The 19,158-nt window shown below is 44.0% G+C and overlaps 1 protein-coding gene across 9 annotated transcripts in view; it reads left to right on the forward strand.

Annotated features, from left to right (window-relative positions):
* The window catches only part of SPATS2L (spermatogenesis associated serine rich 2 like), a 135,279-nt gene that overhangs the window by 105,719 nt on the left and 10,402 nt on the right, over nt 1–19,158 (forward strand). For all 9 annotated transcript variants that reach the window (XM_037912751.2, XM_037912754.2, XM_043525284.1 and 6 more), the window contains one exon: nt 17,014–17,072. In XM_037912751.2, the coding sequence (XP_037768679.1) occupies nt 17,014–17,072 (59 nt within the window). The remainder of the gene's footprint in view (nt 1–17,013; nt 17,073–19,158) is intronic.

Raw genomic sequence — 19,158 nt, forward strand, 5'->3', positions numbered from 1 at the left:
TTGGGATTTTGCTTATGTTACTGATATCCCATGTTCCTGAATTTAAAGTTAAAGAAAGCATCAGCAGCTGGTGGAAAGAGGAGAAGGTAATTAAGAGGAGCCCTCAGACTACTGAATAGTTATCACTGTTCCGTTCATTGTAGCTCAGTATATTTATCAGTCCGGTAAAAAGTAAGTAATTTACCCAGACTTTTGTTTCCATGGCCAAGAGGAGAGCAGCCTGAGCTAGTGAGGAATGTTAGTGACATAATATTATCTTAAAAAGAAAAGGAGTGCTTGTGGCACCTTAGAGACTAACCAATTTATTTGAGCATAAGCTTTCGAGAGCTACAGCTCACTCCATCGGATGCATCAGTACTCCTTTTCTTTTTGTGAATACAGACTAACACGGCTGTTACTCTGAAACCTGTAATATTATCTTGTTTCCTTCATGCTGGTGATTCCAGAGCACTTACAAACTGTAGAGGAATCACTTCACTTCCCAGCCGCAGAAGCAAAGCCACCTACGGGGTGCGAAAGATCTCGGCAACACTACCCAGCAGTGTAGAATGAGAACTGAGAAGTACCACCCCCAGTCAAAACTGCAGGGGGTATTTAGGTGGGCTGAATGCATTAAGCCAGACTGGAAATTGGCCTATTCCTGGTACATGAAGCTAGCACCACTATTCTTGGGGAAAGAGCCATTGGATTTTTAATTAACACACTTGGTCAGGACCTTTGTTCTTATGTCTCCTCTGAAGGATAAATGACATTTTAGTTTCTATTGTTTTCTTTTAGTTTTGTTTTTTCCTTTGATTCCATAGTAGGTGTCATCTCCTCCCTCCTTTATTTTTACTGCCTGTTCCCCTTGAAATCAGTATCAAATCAGGTCTTTAGGGTATTCCAATATTTCTTTCTGAGAAGGAGTAACTAGTTTTTCACTTCACTGGCTTACCAGTTGCAGCAGGAGCAAAGGAGTGCAGAGACAACTTCATATGGCTGCTTCTTGCCCCTAAGCAGCAACTTGTCCCATTATTACAAAGGGAAATTTAACATTGCACGTGGTCAGAGACATCTTGAGATTTTCAGTGGATTGTTCCAGAGTGTTTTCTGTCCTTAGCAGCAGAGACCACAGGGCCAGGAGTGGTAACAGCTGGAGGAAGTCTTATGTCTCCAGCCAGCTTGTAAATCACCTCGTGTTTTTAACTGATGGCAGAAGTTTACTCCTGAATGAGCTCAGTCAAGGCTGCTGTTAAAAAGTCACCTACGTGACAAAACAGTGCTTTCCCCCATCTTAACTGAAAGGAATGATGTGGAGCAGATGTGGTATGTCGCGCTATAACATCTTGGAGGAATGCAGTGCTTATTTCCTCATTTAACTTGTAATGAAACCGGGCCAAAAACAATCCTAAGATGTCAGTTTAAAAATAAACAAACACCACAGGACAGGAAGTTTAAGAGGCACTTGAGTAGGTGTAATTCTTCCCTTAAGCCCCAGATAATGACGTACTTTCATATGGTGCATTTCATCCCAAAGAATCCAAAGCACTTTGTAGACCATGGGCTAGACTATGTATTACCCTTTTGCTCCCTGGTGCACAGTGTACCATGCCTCCTTTGTCCTGATTGTGCCTTGTCCCCATGTCTTCTCTTGTGCAGCAACTAGGCACTCGTCCAGTCCCTGTCCTGGGAGGAGCACAGGGATTATGCCCTGCTCATTTCCTCAAGAATACTAGCAAACCTCATAGAGGGTGTGGGGAGGCAAAGCCAGGACCTCATCCCTTCTCCACCCTAGCAGGCAGAACTGGCTGGATGCAAAGAAAACACCCTAGGCACATGCCCACTGTGCCCCAAACATGCACCTGGAAGCCATCAAGACAGGTTTACATTGCACTTTTCATTACAGAGCATCCCTCATGGAGTGCCTCCTTGGCCAGTTGGTTCTTCACCACACCCAACACTGGCATGTGTCTATCAGGCATACTTGACCCTAAAATATAAATAAAAATCAATTCATCCACTACTCAGATGCAGCCAACTCTGGGGTGCAGCTGTGTACCAGCACACAGCCACATTATAGACCAGGTTGGGACATGCGTGAAGAAGAATTCTATATGCCAATTAGACTGCAGGGGGAATTTAGGAAGGCAGAATGTACTTCCCACCCTCCCCCAAATTAGAGTTTGATCAAGACACGGTGGCTGGGGCTAACATTCATATACTATAATAGCATGTTCTCACTTTCCCGTGAAAAGGCTGAATAAGGATTTTGGGATTAAAAATAGCCCCCAGGAAATTAGAGTGAAATGTAGAAAGCACAAAAGGAGCCACAGTCCTCATAACACCTTTCACCAGAAAATCATTTTCACATATGAGACATCTATGCACAAAGTCATATGGAGAACTAAAAGGAACCATCTGCTATTTGCCCATATGATCCACTTCCCACCACAAATGGAAAATAATCTGTAGAGAATAATAAGGGGCAGATTTAATTACATCTCATGCAGAACTGGCCCAAACAGACATCCTCTCTCCTTTTCATCTCAAACATATTCATAGCTCCAGTGCCTTAAAGTGAGCACTAAAAACACTACAGTCAAGATTTTTGATGTGAGCAAATAGTACTTGAAAGCTTTTCCATATGGTGGATAGTAACTAGCTCCATAATAATGTTGGGAAAACAAAGACGTATTCAAACATCCTGGGGAAAGATGGGTAGTATATATTCTATGTATGTGGAGGAAAAGGCAGCTTCTCGGCATCATTTAAAAACCGGCTGGAATAATTTAAAAGGATGTATCTGTGCTCTTTGAGCGTCGGCTGATAAGTAGCGCTGCCAGCTGTCCCAACTTTAGAGCAGCAGAATGAACCTAATGCATGCCCATCCTGACGCTCTAACATGATGGCATTTAAAGATGCTTGTTCTCTGTTACTCAGATAGCCCCATCCATGCTCTACTGACTTGGTAGGATTTAATGAGGATGCTACCTCAAAGAGGAGGTGATCTTTCTGGTGTTGGCAACCCCAATGCCCTGGTAATAACTGGCTGTGTGGTAGGCAAGAGCAGGCATTACCAGGGCTCCTTTAGCAAATCTGATAATGCCTCTGAACTGTCTTCGTGTCCACTTCCAGCATTTCCAGGAAGTCCTTTTGGCTGTATTTCCAGGTTCCTTTTCGCCAGATTTTTGTCTTCCTTGTTCCTTTGAACCATTTTCTTTCAAATCTTCCCAGAGCTCCTTCTCATGTTTGTGCTGATACCAGTCTTATCGCAGATGCATGGATACCCTAAGATCCACGTGAACCTTGGAAAACCCATTGGTGCTTGATGCCTCCACACAGTCCCCTGGATCACACCAGGAAGAAGTCATGCCTCTACTAGCTGTGCAGTAGAAACTGTGAAAGGAGACCCAGAAAGAGTTCATGGAGCAGCATTAACTCCTAGCTGGTTATTTGCTCAAATATCTGTGAAGTCTGGAGGGGAGCATGCCTCAGAAAGCTGATGCCCTGAAATGCCTGAAGATCCCAAACTCCACAGAACTGCAGCAGAGGGGCTTGTGCCTAGTTTCTTTTCTCTTACCTCTGGCAGATTCCCGCAGTTTGGGTTACCTTCCACATGTGTTGCAAGGGGAGCAGAAAGCTTTCATTAGATAGCTTTCGTTTGGTGCCGAGTTTGGTGTGCAGTCCCTCTCCTTACCTTTGCCTTACATTTGGTATTCTGAGGTATCTGACACCCCAAAGAGAGAAGAGTTTTATTTACTCTGTTTCTTCCCTTGGCAGATGTAGAAACTCTGTTTGTCTCCTTGCACCTTCTTCCTTCTCAGTTTCATTCTTTTAGCCTTAGAGATGTTGACTTGTAGCCTGTATTTTCTCACTTTCTCTAAGCCGTTAGTATTGTTTTCTAGTGTTTGTCATGTCATCTCTATAGTCTAGATCATTCACCCCTCAATAGCCTGTACGTTCCCTCTTGCCTATAGCTATCCAAATGGAGAGGGTGACTTTATCCCTAGTAATAGTCACAGATGCCTCGATCCTGCATTGTGATCAACAAAGGCAGATTGTTGTACCCATGCAGATCACAGTGTAAAATCAGAGCCATAGTCAGCAAACACCCCACCTTCAGTCATGATCTCACCATCTGTCACAAGCTGAGAAGGGTCTGACTTATCCAGTATATGGTGAGGAAGGTTGGACCCATGGTGAGGGCATGAGCTTAGGATTCAGGAGAGCCAGGTACAGTTCCCTGTTCTGCAGCAGGTTTCCAGTGTGACTTGGGGAAGTCCCTTGTTCTGTCTCTGCCTCAGGTCCCCATCTGTAAAATGGCAATAACAGCACTGCCCTACCTCACACGGATGTTGTGAGGATAAATATAGGTAAGATTGTGAGTTGCTCAGATATGGTAATGGGGACCATACCTTAGATACATAGGAAGGAAACACACTGGGTAGTATATAGGAAACCTATTCAGTGTGCTGATGACATATAACTCAACCAATGCCAATGGAATTGTTAAGATGTAGCGAGGTCTTGTGGGTTGTTGTTATTTCATTCATGCTCTCACCCATGGATGTAGTGGCTCCAATTTCTGGGAATCCATGAGTGGCACCATTATTGTGTGCAAAGCATGCATGACATGCCCCAAGACAGGCTGTGCCCACAGGACAATTCTTTCAGGACCTCAGACAAAATGGTGTCCTCTGCACAGCATCACTTCGCACACATGATGCATGTGAGGCCATGCTGTGTGGAGGATGCCATTTTGCATGCAAGCGTACAGTTGCATACCTGACAAAGTACATCATGGTGTGCCCATAGAAAGTGACTAAGGCTGTCATTTAGTCACGGAATCAATGACTTCCAAAGACCTCCATGACTTTAGCCAGCACAAGCTACCCCCATAGCTCCCGGCCACTGCGGGTGGCAGGAGTGAACTCTGCAGCTCCCCACCACCATGGGCGATGGAGGATCTGCCACGCCTGGCCAGCAAAGGAGACCCCCGCTGCTCCCCGCCACTGTGGGCGGCGGGGGGATTCCCCACTACTCCCATCCACCGTGGGCAACAGGGGGGACCCAGCGGCCGGGGAAATCCCCACTGCTCACGGCCGCTGCAGGCAGCTGGGGGAGCAGCTGGGGGGACCCTGGGAGCTCCCACCGCAGCAGGCTGCAGGGAGGATCCCCAGAGCTCCTAGCCACGGTGGGAGACCAGGGGGACCCCCGCAGCTTGGAATCGCCAGTGGAGGGGGACCCTCGAGCTCCCAGCCGCGCCCCTCTTCCCCCCGCTGCAGCTGCCCAGGCTGCCCATTTTGTCATGGGTATTTTTAGTACAAGTCACGGACCGGTCACGGCTTCTGTGAATTTTTCATTGTTGCCCATGACCGGTCCGTGACTTTTACTAAAAATATCCCTGACAAAAACTTACCTTAACTATGACCAACAGCACAGATTTGCTTTTTAAGACTCCTGAATACCAGAAGTATGGTAAAAAGTAGTTGTTGTACATGGGCAATAGATTATTTTTCAGTGTTAATATCTCATCTGTTTTTTCTTTCTTTGAAAATATAAGCAATGAGCCTGGCTTGTACTATGAGCTAATAACCTGTGAGATTTCAGCTTTAAAAACAAAGCTATTTCTTGGTTAGCCCAGTAGCCCCCCCAAAGCCATAGTTTTCTGTGTTCCCTAATTTTAAAACTGTAAAACAGACCCTTCTGTTCTTCTTCGAGAGGTGTCCCTGTGGGTGCTCCACTGTAGGTGTCGGTGTGCCCCTCTGCCGTTGTTCGGAGATTTTTACAATACAGCTGCTCCCCGGGTTACGCAGTCGTTCTGTTCCAGAATGCCTTGCGTAACTCGAATTTTGCGTAAGTCGGAAACGTATACCTCAGTGGTTCTCAGACTTTTGTACTGGTGACCCCTTTCACATACCAAGCCTCTGAGTGTGACCCCCCCCCTCTTATAAATGAAAAACACTTCTTAATATATTTAACACCACTATAAATGCTGGAGGCAAAGCGGGGTTTGGGGTGGAGGCCAAACCTCATGTAATAACCTTGCAACCCCCTGAGGGGTCCCGACCCCCAGTTTGAGAACCCCTGGTATACCTGACCGTTATGCCAAAAAAAAAAACCAAAAAAACCCTCCTATTTCTAGCTTACGGAACTTTTTCCATAAGTGCGAATTTGCGCAAGTCTGGTCTTGCGTAACCCAGGGAGCATCTGTACCTATATCGGCCGCGCATGCGCGGAGCCTGCCTCACATACCAGTCTTGTCTTAATAGTGCGCATGCGCGGCCGAACTCCTCAGTTCCTTCTCTACCATCCCCGTCCAGATTCGGACCTACAGCAGACTCGTTAAAACTTTTTCTCTTACCCATTCTACATCCTTTGTTCCCTTAGTTTAGCAGTCTAGTTACTAGATAAGTTCATCCCTTTAAAAAAAAAAAAATCCGAATCCGTTCCCGCTTGTTCCTCTCAGCTTCCAGCCCCCGCTAATATGCCTGGCTCCCCAGGATTTAAGCAGTGCACTACATGCAGGGACGTTATCTCTATCTCAGATGGTCACTCCCAGTGTATAAAATGTCTGGGGCAGTCCCTCATTCTTCAGAAATGTGGCCATTGTTCCAAATTAAAATCCAGGGCACGTAAAGACAGAGAACTCCGCCTGAAAATGATTCTTGGGTAGGAGTTACTCGGACCTGCTTCTGGTACAGGAGGTACGGGCTCCTCAGTGAACCACAGCCCTCCTGCCTCCAAAAAGGACAAAAGAGAAAACGCCCGCCTCCCTCACCCAGAAAGGAAACATTGCACGCAAAAAGGTCACTGAGCAGGTCTATTTCTTCTATGCGAACCTTCTCTCGGCTCAGCACCTTTGATGCGCCAGTTTCCTCCGGCATCGTGCTAATCCCGCCTCTGGCTGTGGCGACAGCGCAAGCTCCCGGTGCTGAGGCTTCAGGCTTCCAGTTGCCTGCCTCTCTCATGGCACCGTTCAGCACCACAATGGACACGGTGCCAGCAGAGAGGACCTTGCCGGAACAGAGGCGGGCTGCGCTTACCTCCCCAGCACCACCGACCTCAGCGCATGCACTGACCACTACGGAGCAGAGAACGTCAGTGCTGAACAGCCCTCCAGTGCCGCAGGCACTCCTCACAGAGGGTTTCTCTCACACGGGCTCCCTGGCACCGCAGTTCATTCATTCACCAGACCTACAGGTGTCACCTAACCTAGAGTCACCTCTACTTGACACCTATTTTTTCCCCCCAGACATTCACATGCGGTCCGGACAGCTGTCTCCTGGCCTGGTTGCTACCTTCTAATGCCGGCCCTGGCTTTTATATGCAGAAAACCAGTTATTGTGACACAGGTGGGCTATGGAATTTTTATAGCATGTGGTGAGGAGAGGGGGCTCAGAAAGAAAAAGATTGAGAACCCATGCTCTAATGTGTCCCCTCTTACCACACCTTCTTTAGCCTCCAAGCTGAAATGTATTCCATCTCCATGGTAAAATTATAAAAGATGCTGGTTTCCTTGGGGAAATTCAGCATCTCCATCGTTACAGTAAATCCTTTGGGTCAAAATCACCTGAGCTGAGTTCAGCACAGGGATTGTGTGAGTGGTGGGAGGAGGGGGCACCTTTGCACCTCCCCCATGCTGGGGTTGCCAGATGCTGATTTGTCCCCCAGCACAGGTTGGAGTAGCTCCTGGGGCCTGATTTTAACGTCATGCTGGCGTAACTCTGATGAAGTCAATGGAGTTTTACCAGGGTAAATCATAGGAGAATCAGGCCCATTGCACTTGAAACCCAGCCTCCTGTCATACCATAGCCTGATTTTTGTGAAGCCTTTCCTTTCTAAGCAGGTATTGCCTTCTCCTTTGAAACAAGAATTTCTTCTCTTTCATTTTTCCTTTTTCTGCCTCTCTCTCCAGGGGCTGCTGTAAGAAATGAATTTGTTGTCATGAGGGAATGGAAGATTGATACATACCCCACAGTACAGAAATAGTCTTATTTTGGGTTTAGTATGGTTGCCAGGACGGCAGCATAAATAGCACCTTGTATTAATGGCCCTCCTGAAGAGCATTTGTGGATTAGATTCTTATGTTATGCGAACACCACACATTCAGGAGTACATCAGGTTTCCTCCTTTTATTGCCACCTTCAGGAATAATAGGTTATTAATAATGACTAGAGCTGGAGGGGAGAGAGAGAGAGAGGTGATTCCAATCACCGCAAACCTTGGGAGTTTTCTGAACTTCATCAGTAGAGCACAACCACAAATCAGCCAGTGTGGCAATGTAAAGCTAGTGTTCTGAAAAGGTTTGAATAACGTTCAAGGATCTTAGAGAGAATACAGCACTGTCCTTTTTATTCTTATGGAAAATCCAGGCAAGCATCTGTCCTTTTTCTTTTGCATGAACTAAATTCCATGCTGTAAACCAGGAAAGGTGAATTTGTTCCCACTGAAGTCAGAAGAAATTCAAAGTTATGAAATTGTGAAATGAGGCAGCTGTCACTATAGCTTACAAGTATCAGTGCTGTGCCAGCTGTTCATTATAGTGTGGCATTTGTGCCTGTTTTGCCATGATACTCTAGTGTGAATTTTGAAACCTTGTCAAAAGCCCAGTCACAATCCCTTCGACCAAGAATAGGATTTGTGCTCTTCCTTATAGTGCTTATCATGCAAAATTAACCTAAGGGAACTTCCATGTGAATCCTTCCCATGCCATCAAATGTCACTTAATGCACGGACAAGGCTGTGACATCCCTGCCTATTCTGGGAGGCTCTTTGCATTTCCTCTATGGGGATGTCTACACTCAAGCTCGAGGTGTAATGTCCAGCTGGGGTAGGCATACCTGCGTTAGCTTTGATTGAGAGAGAGCGCTAAATATAGCAGTGTAGCCAGCACGGGTAGTGGGACAGGCTAGCCACCTAAGTGTGCAGGGTCCAGGGCAAGACTGTGCTTGGGGCAGCTAGCTCATCTTGCTGCCCATGCTACTGCAGCTACACTGCTGTTTTTAGTGCACTAGCTCAATCAAAACTAGCACATGTATATCAACCTGAGTTGGAAATTACGCCTCCAGCTTGAGTGTAGATGTTCCCTGTGTTAAGCCAATGCAATGTAATGCTGTTATGACTTAGAAAGTCCTGTTCCTTGCACACACTGTTCACAGCCACAGAAAAGTTTCATTTATCCAGCTTTTCTTCTGGTAACCAAACAATGCTACCTGCCTTTTAATCCTCTGTACAGAACCATCTTCAGTCTGCTTTGATTAACAGAGTGTGATGATGATTTTAAGGGACTGACAACTAGCCCCATTGAACCAAGTTTCAGACTTCATTACAGTAAATAATTTGACACTGACCACAAACTACTGGTTAAAAAGGGAAGAGGTTATAACTACACATGAGTATCTTGGTTCAGATCAAATAGGAAATAACCCAACCCCTTTTCCCATTCAATCCTACCTCTCTAATTATATGGACTTTTTGATTGCATTCAGATTGCTGTGTTTTCACACATACAAAGAAGAACCACACACTGTCAGTCAGAGTGTTTTTTATTATATTATCCATGCTATTAAGAGAGAGGACAAAACAAGAACACATGAAAATGAAGCCTCTGTAAGAAAGTACAGTATGTATCTTCTCTGGGACAGGCTGCGTCTGCTCCCCCTTACAAACTGGCAGGTGCATTCAGAAACCTCCTGGAAATTTAAAGGTGATGTATGCAGAAAACAAAATTCTTACACTTACATAGCTTCTTACACCACACATAATAAATGCTTAACTCCCAGCAGGGATAAATTAGATCTCAATTCTGTGATACTGGACAATGTTGCCTTTTATTTTATTGAAAGTGAATTTTGTAATGTGGCGTTACACCATCATGGGTTTGGCTCTGGAGGCTACGGTTTCAGGCTTAACAGAGTAAAAGTCACCTCTACTTCTTGCTTCAGATTTAAAGTCTCTAGGAACACACAAAGACCAAAGGTAGTGACCACACGTACATTCACAACAAACTGAGTGCTATGCAGTTTAATTTATGTAAATCTTTCAGAAAACACTCTTAAAACTGAACTTCAGTCTGTTCCAGGTGGATGGTAAGGGCCCACATGACTTTTCGGTAAAAATGAGAGGTTTGCCTGGTGTCCTTGGCCGAAATACCCCTCCTTACATTGTTGTGCTGTGCACTAGTTGGTTGCCACCCTCCACTCCAACGTGGGTGCATATGTACACTATGTTGTTTGTGAAACACGTAACTGCTTTGGATTCTTCTGTGAAAGATGCTATCAAAATATCTAATAGTCCACTTTATTATTCTGCATTTAATACAAATACATTAAGAAAACATAAAAGGAAGCTGATTTGAAATAAAACTGCCTAACAGATGAGGGTTATGCACCCAGGGTGCTTTGACTGGCCACCAAACCGACTATCAGAACTTAACCTACTGCCTGAATTTCATTGCATAAACACCACCAGATGGCTTTCTCCCCTGCTACTTTGCTGAATTCCTCTCCTGTCTCTGTTCACCCATTTGTGCCTTTTATGAAGGATTCTTCAGGGTTGGTTTTTGTCACCTCTTCTTGTCCAGCCTGTCTATGTTATTGAGGAAACATGGGATGCGTTGTATGCAGTATGCTGATGTTCTGAGCTCTGCATTTCCATCACATCAGACCAAGATGGTGCAGTGAAATGAACAGCCAAGTGTTAAAGGTGGAGAATGGATGAGGGAGAGCTGATGACTGAAATTATGTTATTGTTGAACCAACCTGAAAAACTGGCAAAGGTGACTTCTGCACCCCTGGTTAAGGAAATGTCTGTGATTGGTGACCCATGTTCACACCAGTGCTCTTTCTTTAGGCCTATGGCTACTGAAGAAGTTATTAGCAGGGCATTTTCCTTAAGGAATCTTTAACTCTGAAATGTGTGTCCCTCCCTGCTCTCCCAGAGTCCCAGTTTTGGTGACCTTTGGGCATGTTATCAAGCCCAGCTTTTCTCAAGCTTTGAAGGAGCTGGGTGTCCATGGGTAGAGGGGTTGAGATTGAAGGATGTGTGTAATCCATGGTGCTAAGATCTGTCCCTTTTGATTGAAGGAGACATTCTGCACCTCACAGGGTCAGATCCTGAGTTCTCTCCCTGAAGTACAGTCTGACTCAAACGTCTATGCTGAATGGCAATTTGCAACTACTGTATATGGATTTTTGTGACTTTCCAGTGCTGTTTGAGAAAAAGGATGTGAATAAGCTCTGTTTCATTGGATGTTTTATTTGATTGCTTATCCATAGAGTCAAATCCTTTTCATGTTCAATAACAAAAGGTGACTCTATAATATTGTAATTTAAATACTGTACTAAATCTTTGTGCAAAACCATCCCCAAAATTTTTACTCTATCTGCCCCAGGAAAGGCATATGAGAAAGCAAGTGCAAAAACTAGGCAGACCTTATTCCATACGTAAGTAATCATCTCTGATGTGGCATGAGTGACATTGTATTTACCTGTAGTTTTCTTCTGACCCACATTGTCTTTTGGGAAGTGTGTTGTGCTTTTAATCTTTATAAAAATATAACTCAGTATGGCAAACAGAGTTTATGCCATCTATGAGCTCATTATTTGTCCATCTATGAGCTCAACCAGTCTGAGTCCCTAACATGTGGCCTAGCTGATCAGTTTACAGAGTTTTATAAAACTGCTGTAGGAGCCAACACCTTTTTGGCTTTAGTACCAAGTCCAAGAGACTGCTGTGTATTGTGCAAAATAACACTCTTTGTTGGGAATCAAAAAACAGGGTTCTACTCTATTGTTGTGTGTCCTCAGGCAAGTTTCTTAACCTCTGTGTTTAATTTTTCCCATCTTTAAAATGGAGATAAATAACGTCTTTGTAAAATGCTTTGAGATCTGCAACTTAGAAACTCTATATAAATGCTAACTGTTGTTATTTATCTGTCCTTTTTTATTTTTGGTGACCAAACATTCTTTCAACTAGATGTAAGTTATATAGAACTGAATGATTGTGGCCTCACATTCGCTCGGTTTTAAAGGAAAAGGGACTTCCTCTCCAAATGTTCAGCTCTCTAAACTTGGAGTTCTCCTTCCCTTCACGCTCCATGACCCTACAATAGGCCCAAGCTCCCCAAGACCCTACATGAGCTTTCAGCCCCCCGCCCACCCATCACTCCAATAGCTGCAAAACACATGTAAGCTGTAAGCTGTAAGCTTTGTTATCCAGTGGAGACTGATGAGGTCTGAAAGTGACAATACTGAGGCATAATGTAAAGGCATTCGGAGAGCCAATTTTCAACAGGGAACGGTCATACTGTGGACTCATTTCAGAGATTGGTAAGCAATGCTCTGAGTTGCCTTAAGTGTTGATAGCTTATGGGACCAGAATCGAATGGCGTTGCTTAGGGTGAGTGGTACCTTAGTCCTTGAGAAGTCTCATTGAAACCAGTTAAACTACTTACAATTTAAGAAACTGTTCAATACAAGCACAAGCAGCAAAATCTTCCGTGTGAGAATGGCTTGGGAATACTAAGGATATGTCTATGCTGCATGTAAACACCCGCAGCTGGGCTGGGCCAGCCCACTTAGGCTCGTGAGGCTCGGGCTGTTGGGTTGTTTAATTGCGATGTAGACATTCTGGTTTGGGCTGCAGCCCGAGCTCTGGGACTCTCCCACCTCACAGAGTCCTAGAGCCCAGGCTCCCACCTGAGCCTGGTCATCTACACTGCAATTAAACAGCCCCACAGCCCAAGCCAGCTGGCACGGGACAGCTGGCGGTTTTTATTTGCAGTGTAGACATACCCTAAAAATAGCAGGGAAATGGGTTTGCCTCAGCACCAGCACCAGGAGCATGCACTTGTCTTTTTTCTTCTTTACATCCATTTCTCCCTCTGGGGGTAATGTCTACATTGCAATTGGAGGGGTGATTGCAGCTCCGATAGACATACCTATGCTTGGTTTAATTTAGCTAATGTGGCTAAAACTGGCAGTGAATATGTGGTGGCACAGACCACAGTGTGGGCTAGCAACACAGTGACGTACCTAGCGTTTAGGGCAAGTCTGTATAGTGTCCATGCTGCTGCTGCCGGTGTGCCTCCCCAGCTGCAAACACACCTTCAATTTCAGGGTAGACATACCCTTATTTATTTTTCTTCTTGTATCTTTTTTTCCCCTCTGTTTGTCCCTCCCTTTTTCATTTGTTCCCTTCTCTATGAAGTTCCATTGGTAGGTGAAGAGTTAAGAGAGTTCTGCACTAACCTCCTTTTGCACTGGGCTCTGCGGAAAGGGGAATTGAATCAGACTAGTCAGTTTCACTCACACCACACCCTGGTCCTGCCATGAGTGAATGAGAAAGGGACTACACTGACTCTCCACCTTCCAGTGCTGTTTGGCGTCAGACATTCGCTGGGGAAAGGCATATTCCTTCATTAGTTCATAGACCCCTTACAAATCCTTCATGATGTATTGGTGATTTGTGATTTCCAGTTTGAGAACCGTTGATTTATACCCATCTGCTGGGATTAGTATACTATCCTCCTTCTATATACTAGAGATATGGGGCCAGATCCTCTCCTTGTATAAATTAGTGTACCTCCTTTGACCTCAGTGGAGCCATGTCAGTTTACACCAGCTGAGGATCTGGTCCTTAAATTAGCTTAGTTTAACATATTATTTATTCTGCTGGTGGCAAATGAACCACAGAAATGTCACTTTTGTTTATGCCTCAATCTTCAATTACAGGTAATAGCTGTGAAGGGAATTTCAAAATCATTCCTGTTTATCTAGATACTTCTGTGTTGTATCTGAGCACCTTCCTGAGGGGTTCTTTATTCACATACCAGAATAGATAAAGAGTGGAAACTTATCTAGAAAATAGCAAGTTATTACTATGATTAATTGTACAACATACAAGAAATTTGGGTTGGCTGTGATCTCGTTCTTCCTTTGGTAATAAATGCTTTTTTATTTGGCATCAAAATATAATGTAACTGGCCAAGCAATTTAGCATATATTCAAAGATCTATTATTGGAATGGGGAGAGAGCAGGTCTGAAGTGGTTTGGGCCAGGCCTTTTTGTTCACTCCGTTTATGTGAACTTATTGCTCGGTATTTCTTCATTTTTTTTCCAATCTAAAGGTTGTGTTTATATAACCTGTGGCGTACTAAGGATGCACTTTTGTAAGTGCTTTTTTTTGTTTGTTTCATGTGCAATTTTCAAGACACACTGTTGTCACCTGGAGAATTCAGCCAAGGAAGTTCGATACCTGTATGGTCATGAATGATTAATAGGAAATAGATTCTGGGAAGCTATTGCTTTTCTGAGCAATAAGCTGGAATTATCAATTGCCCATTTGAATCCCAAGTCTATCCATATGCCTAGAGAATATTGAGCAGCAATTGGATCACTTCTTCAGGTCCTGCTTCTTCAGGTTCTGGGACCGACAGCTACAACTACACTACATGCAACAATGGAAGATACTGAATTTAGCTGTCTGAAATGGAAACCCAGACCTGAAGAACTAATCTGTGTGGCTCGAAAGCTTGGCTCTCTCACCAACAGAAGTTGGGCCAATAAAAGATATTACCTCACCCACCTTGTCTCTGTAATATCCTGGGACCAACACAGGTACAACGGCACTGCATACAACCATTTCCACTTGGAATTCTTGTACTTTAGTCAGGTGTTTATACCACAACTGACTTGTAGTTTCCAGTGCTCTGGTGAATCCTTTAGGACCTTGTTCTCCTATCATTATCCACAAAACTCCCATTGACTTTATGAGAGCTTTTCGTTCACAGTACTGAAACTGCAGGACCAAACTCTTGCTCTCGGGTATTGTAAACTACTACATATGTTACAGGCCAAATAACAGCTGCCTAAAAGGGCATGCTGGATGGGGAAGTCAGTAAAGTTATTTCAGTGTAAGAATAAGAGAGACAGAATCATGGCCTGTATTTGCTTTTACACAAATATCCTTCTATCCTGTTAGTTATTTAGGATCATAAGAAGATTGGTCTATAGCAGGAAACTGAATTGTTGAAACTATTTATCCACAATGGGTGCCTCTGAACCAGTAATGAAATCTATGTGTGTTAGTGTAGACTAGAAAAAACAATTTTCAATGCTGTTTTAGAAGCTGTGATTGAGACTTAATGGGTTGATTGTTCCATTTCCTAATACCAGTCAGGCTGTATAGCTAGAGATGGAAAAGACTTGTGCTAGGTACAAAGTTCAGATCTAATCTGAACAACCCCAAAGTTTGCGGGTGTTTGGATGTGGGGTTTTGGTTTGGCCCATTGTAGAGAGAGGAGAGGTGCAAAGTTTGGATTAGGATATGAACCTTACTAAAAGGAGGGACTGTTCAGATCCAGAGTTTTACTCTGAGCCCATCTCTAGTTCTTGTTTCATCCATCTGCCAGTGCAGAATATAGACTCCTGACAAAGGACTTATGCACAGTTAAAGCACATACAGTTGGTCTTTGCCAAGAGGAAGCAATTTTATAATTATAAGTGAGCCTATCTATACCACATTTTGTGTTACTGTTACATACATACTCTGGACTTACATTATGTGTAACTACACTTCACGTTGCTGTTACATCGCATACATACTCTTGGTTTATATTCTTTATTGGGCTGTAGGACCACATGTACATTAATATCGGTATTTTCACATGAATTGGTAATATAGTTGTTCCTGTTATGGCCCAGATTGTGTCAAACAGGAACAGACCTACACTGGGGGTGGTGTGAAGCTGCACTGTCCCTTGCTTTTCATACAAATCACATCACCCAATGCAGTTATGTTAGAATACTGAAAGAATAACAACCCAGACGTAAAGGGCCTGTTCAGCCTTGCCTTATTCATGTAAGGTTTCAGTTCCATTGACTTCTGCGAGTCTCCTCACATCAGTAAGGTTTGATTCAGAAAGAAAGCTACATTTCATGCTGCTATTTTTAGGACTTGAACTCCTAATATCTCATTCTGTGCCAAGGCTTATGATTTTATGATGTTTCTGTTGTAAGAGCTGAACTTTCCACTTCCCCCAGTAGTGGCCTGCCTGATTTCACTTGTGGGATCTGACCTACTTGCCATGCCTTTTTTTAAAGCAAGACCAAAACCCTTTTGATTCTGCAAAACTGAAAAATTAATGTTGATAATAGTTAATAAACAAGAACTCCTTTACAAAGTATATCAGAGCTATGTACAAAAGCGCCATCTATTAGAGAGCTCTCTAGTGCTGTTACTTCACTAATTTGCATTGTTATGTTAAAAGTGCCTTTGACCCACTGTTAACTCTCAACAGATCCACCTGTCTGCATTTTGCCAGTTAAAAAGCACAGATGGGGACTGGGGAGTGCTGTGGCAGAGGGTTGCAGGAGTTCTGCTTGAGTGGGGGAGCTCAGGAGCTCTGCAGGAGAAGAAGGCGGGAAGGAAGCCAACCATGTACCTGTCTCATCCCATAAATCCTACAAAAACTGGGCAAGGAGGGTGCATCTTCCAGCTAGTGACCTTGCTGGGTGATGTGCCAAGGGTTATGTACCTTACATAAGGAGAGACTAATTACTCGATTAAAATACCGTGTTCTGGAGAAACTTGTTGCCTGATCACTTAAGGAGAGAAAGCTGTTAGCTCGTGGCCATAATTACATTGTTGTAACAAACTGCACTGTGAGGTAAACCAGGTCAACATGGATATTAGCTAGGATGCATTTTTCTAATCCAGAAGTGAGAATATGGACTTGCACCCAGATAGTACTTGTGCAGCTAGATCAGAGATATCCGCATATAAATGCAAAAGGATAGTATCTGGCTAATAATGTATTAACTTTCATTAGAGATTAGTTAGCACTGGCTGCTGTATTCAGTTAGTCTCTAGTTATTTTATCTCTTTCCATTTAATTTTTCCCTTTATTAATTCCAAAACATCGTTCTGAAGTCTTTTGTATAATAGCATTTATTAGTATAAGATATATTTTAGTTCTGCTTCACATCATAGTTTTATCTTGGGTTAAATCTTTTTTTTTTCCTTTTTAGCATCATAGACAAAGAAGTGTCATTAATGGCAGAAGTTGATAAAGTTAAAGAAGAAGCCAGTAAGTAGAAAATATACTAGAGTGCTTGTGTGTGTTTTGGAAGAGTTGGGAGAACATGTGTTTTTGATTCTGCAGAAAAACTAAGTAGTAAATCAGTTCCTCTAGCAGCATTACAGCATTGTTTGTTGTATATAGGGCCTCTGGTATTCTCTACCACTTCCTGAACAAGTTCTGTCTAAAAGAATTGTGCACCAAAGTTTAACATATTTCCTATAAAGTCAGCTGGAGTGTTAACATGTATTAGTTAAGGCTCCATGTCTGCCACGGAGGTCATGGATTCCGTGACTTTCTGTGACCTCCATGACTTCTGCAGCGGCCAGTGCAGCTGGCTCCAGGGCTGCCTGAGCAGATCAGACAGCTCCTGGGCCAGTCGCACCAGCCGTTGCTAGAGCAGTTTGAGTGTGGGAGAGGCCTGGGGGTTGGGGTGCGGGGCGGTGCTTATGTTGGGAAGGGGAGCTCCCTGAAAGCATCTGGCATGTCCCTGCAGCTCCTAGATGGAGGGGCCAGGGGGCTCTGCGAGCTGCCCCTGCCTGGAGGCACCGCCCCCGCAGCTCCCATTGGCTACAGTTCCCTGCCAATGGGAGCGGCTCAGCCAATGGCAGCTGTGGGGATAGTGCGTGGAGCCCCCTGGCCTTCCCTCCCCTAGGAGCTTCAGGGACATGCCAGCTGCTTCCGGGAAGCTACGCGGAGCCCGGTAGGGAGCCTGCCAGCCCCGCCAACCCTCTCCCCCCCTGCACCAGCAAGGGTCCCAGGCCACGTGCCACCGCTGGCTCTTCCCCCCACACACGAGCGGCGCCCCTGCACACCCCCAAAGAACCCCTGGCCCAAGTTTTCATCACAGGTATATAGGACAAGTCATGGACAGGTCACTGGCCATGAATTTTTGTTAACCGCCCGTGAACTGTCCATGACTTTTACTAAAAATACCTGTAACTAAAACATAGCCTTAATAATAGTCAATAATGCAAGGATGTCAGAATCTAAAGCTGGCTGCAGAATTTCATATAGTCATGAAGTCACTCTTTTGCTTTGGTACTTATTAACCCTTCAGAATATTTGGATGTGATGACATCACTAATTCTCTAGTGTTCTCTATTTATATGGCACCTTCCATTCTGAATGCCTCAACACACTTTTTATAGACTAAGCATCCAGTCCTGCAAGCATTCCATGTATGGAATCCCCATTGATGTTAATGGGAGTTTCGTCTGCACCAGGCTTGCAGGACTGAGTCCTGTATACACGCAGCCAAACCCCTTCTCTTATGAAAATGTCCATGTGATTTTTAATGACTCTGAATGGACAGAAGTTCAGTTTTTAAAGTATGTTTCTGTTCTGAAAAGTGACTAAATATGGCACCTTCTTATGACAGATCAGCCCCTGTGTGTATTCAGAAACAGATCGTCTGACTTTAGTGACATATATATTTTAACTGCTGATAGCACCCTGTCACACACATGGCAATCATTTTATCTACCTTGGAGGGTTGAAGAATCAACCCAGTTAAGATTTAAACCTGGGATCCCAAGTAATCTAGAGTTTTCCAAGCTGAGACTTAACCTACTATTACAGCTTGTAGAGTGCTTCTTGCATTTTCCTTTCTCAATCCCTGCACTCCTTTGCTAATGGTGAAAGTTATATATATATATATCTCATTCGGGTCACTATAGTACTATATACCTGACTTCTAATATATGAAGATATATAGTGAAATATCACGCAATACAGCTATATTTGGCTTTACATCACTTTTAAGGAGAGAAAGTTGTAATTATGCTCATGAATTTAAAAGGTATCATAAAAAACAGATGTTGATCAAAACCTGTTTTCCTAATTATCAACTGAGGCAAATCTGATCAGAAGCATTCCAGACTTTCATCTAACTTCTGTCTCTTGTATAGGTGCCGTCTAGATAGGTATATTCTGGTGGGGGAAAAGGTAACACGCACCAATCATTTAATGGGACACTGCAGGAGCAGTGGTACACCCCACATTAGAAATCACACTTTTAAACCAGCTCTAGTGGGAGTATGTCTAAGTAAGGACTAAAAAAGCTGAGCAGTGAGCTCAGGATTTGTCCCAATAT

Source organism: Chelonia mydas, chromosome 11 (assembly GCF_015237465.2).
Source record: "Chelonia mydas isolate rCheMyd1 chromosome 11, rCheMyd1.pri.v2, whole genome shotgun sequence".
In the NCBI taxonomy this organism is placed as follows: Eukaryota; Metazoa; Chordata; order Testudines; family Cheloniidae; genus Chelonia; species Chelonia mydas.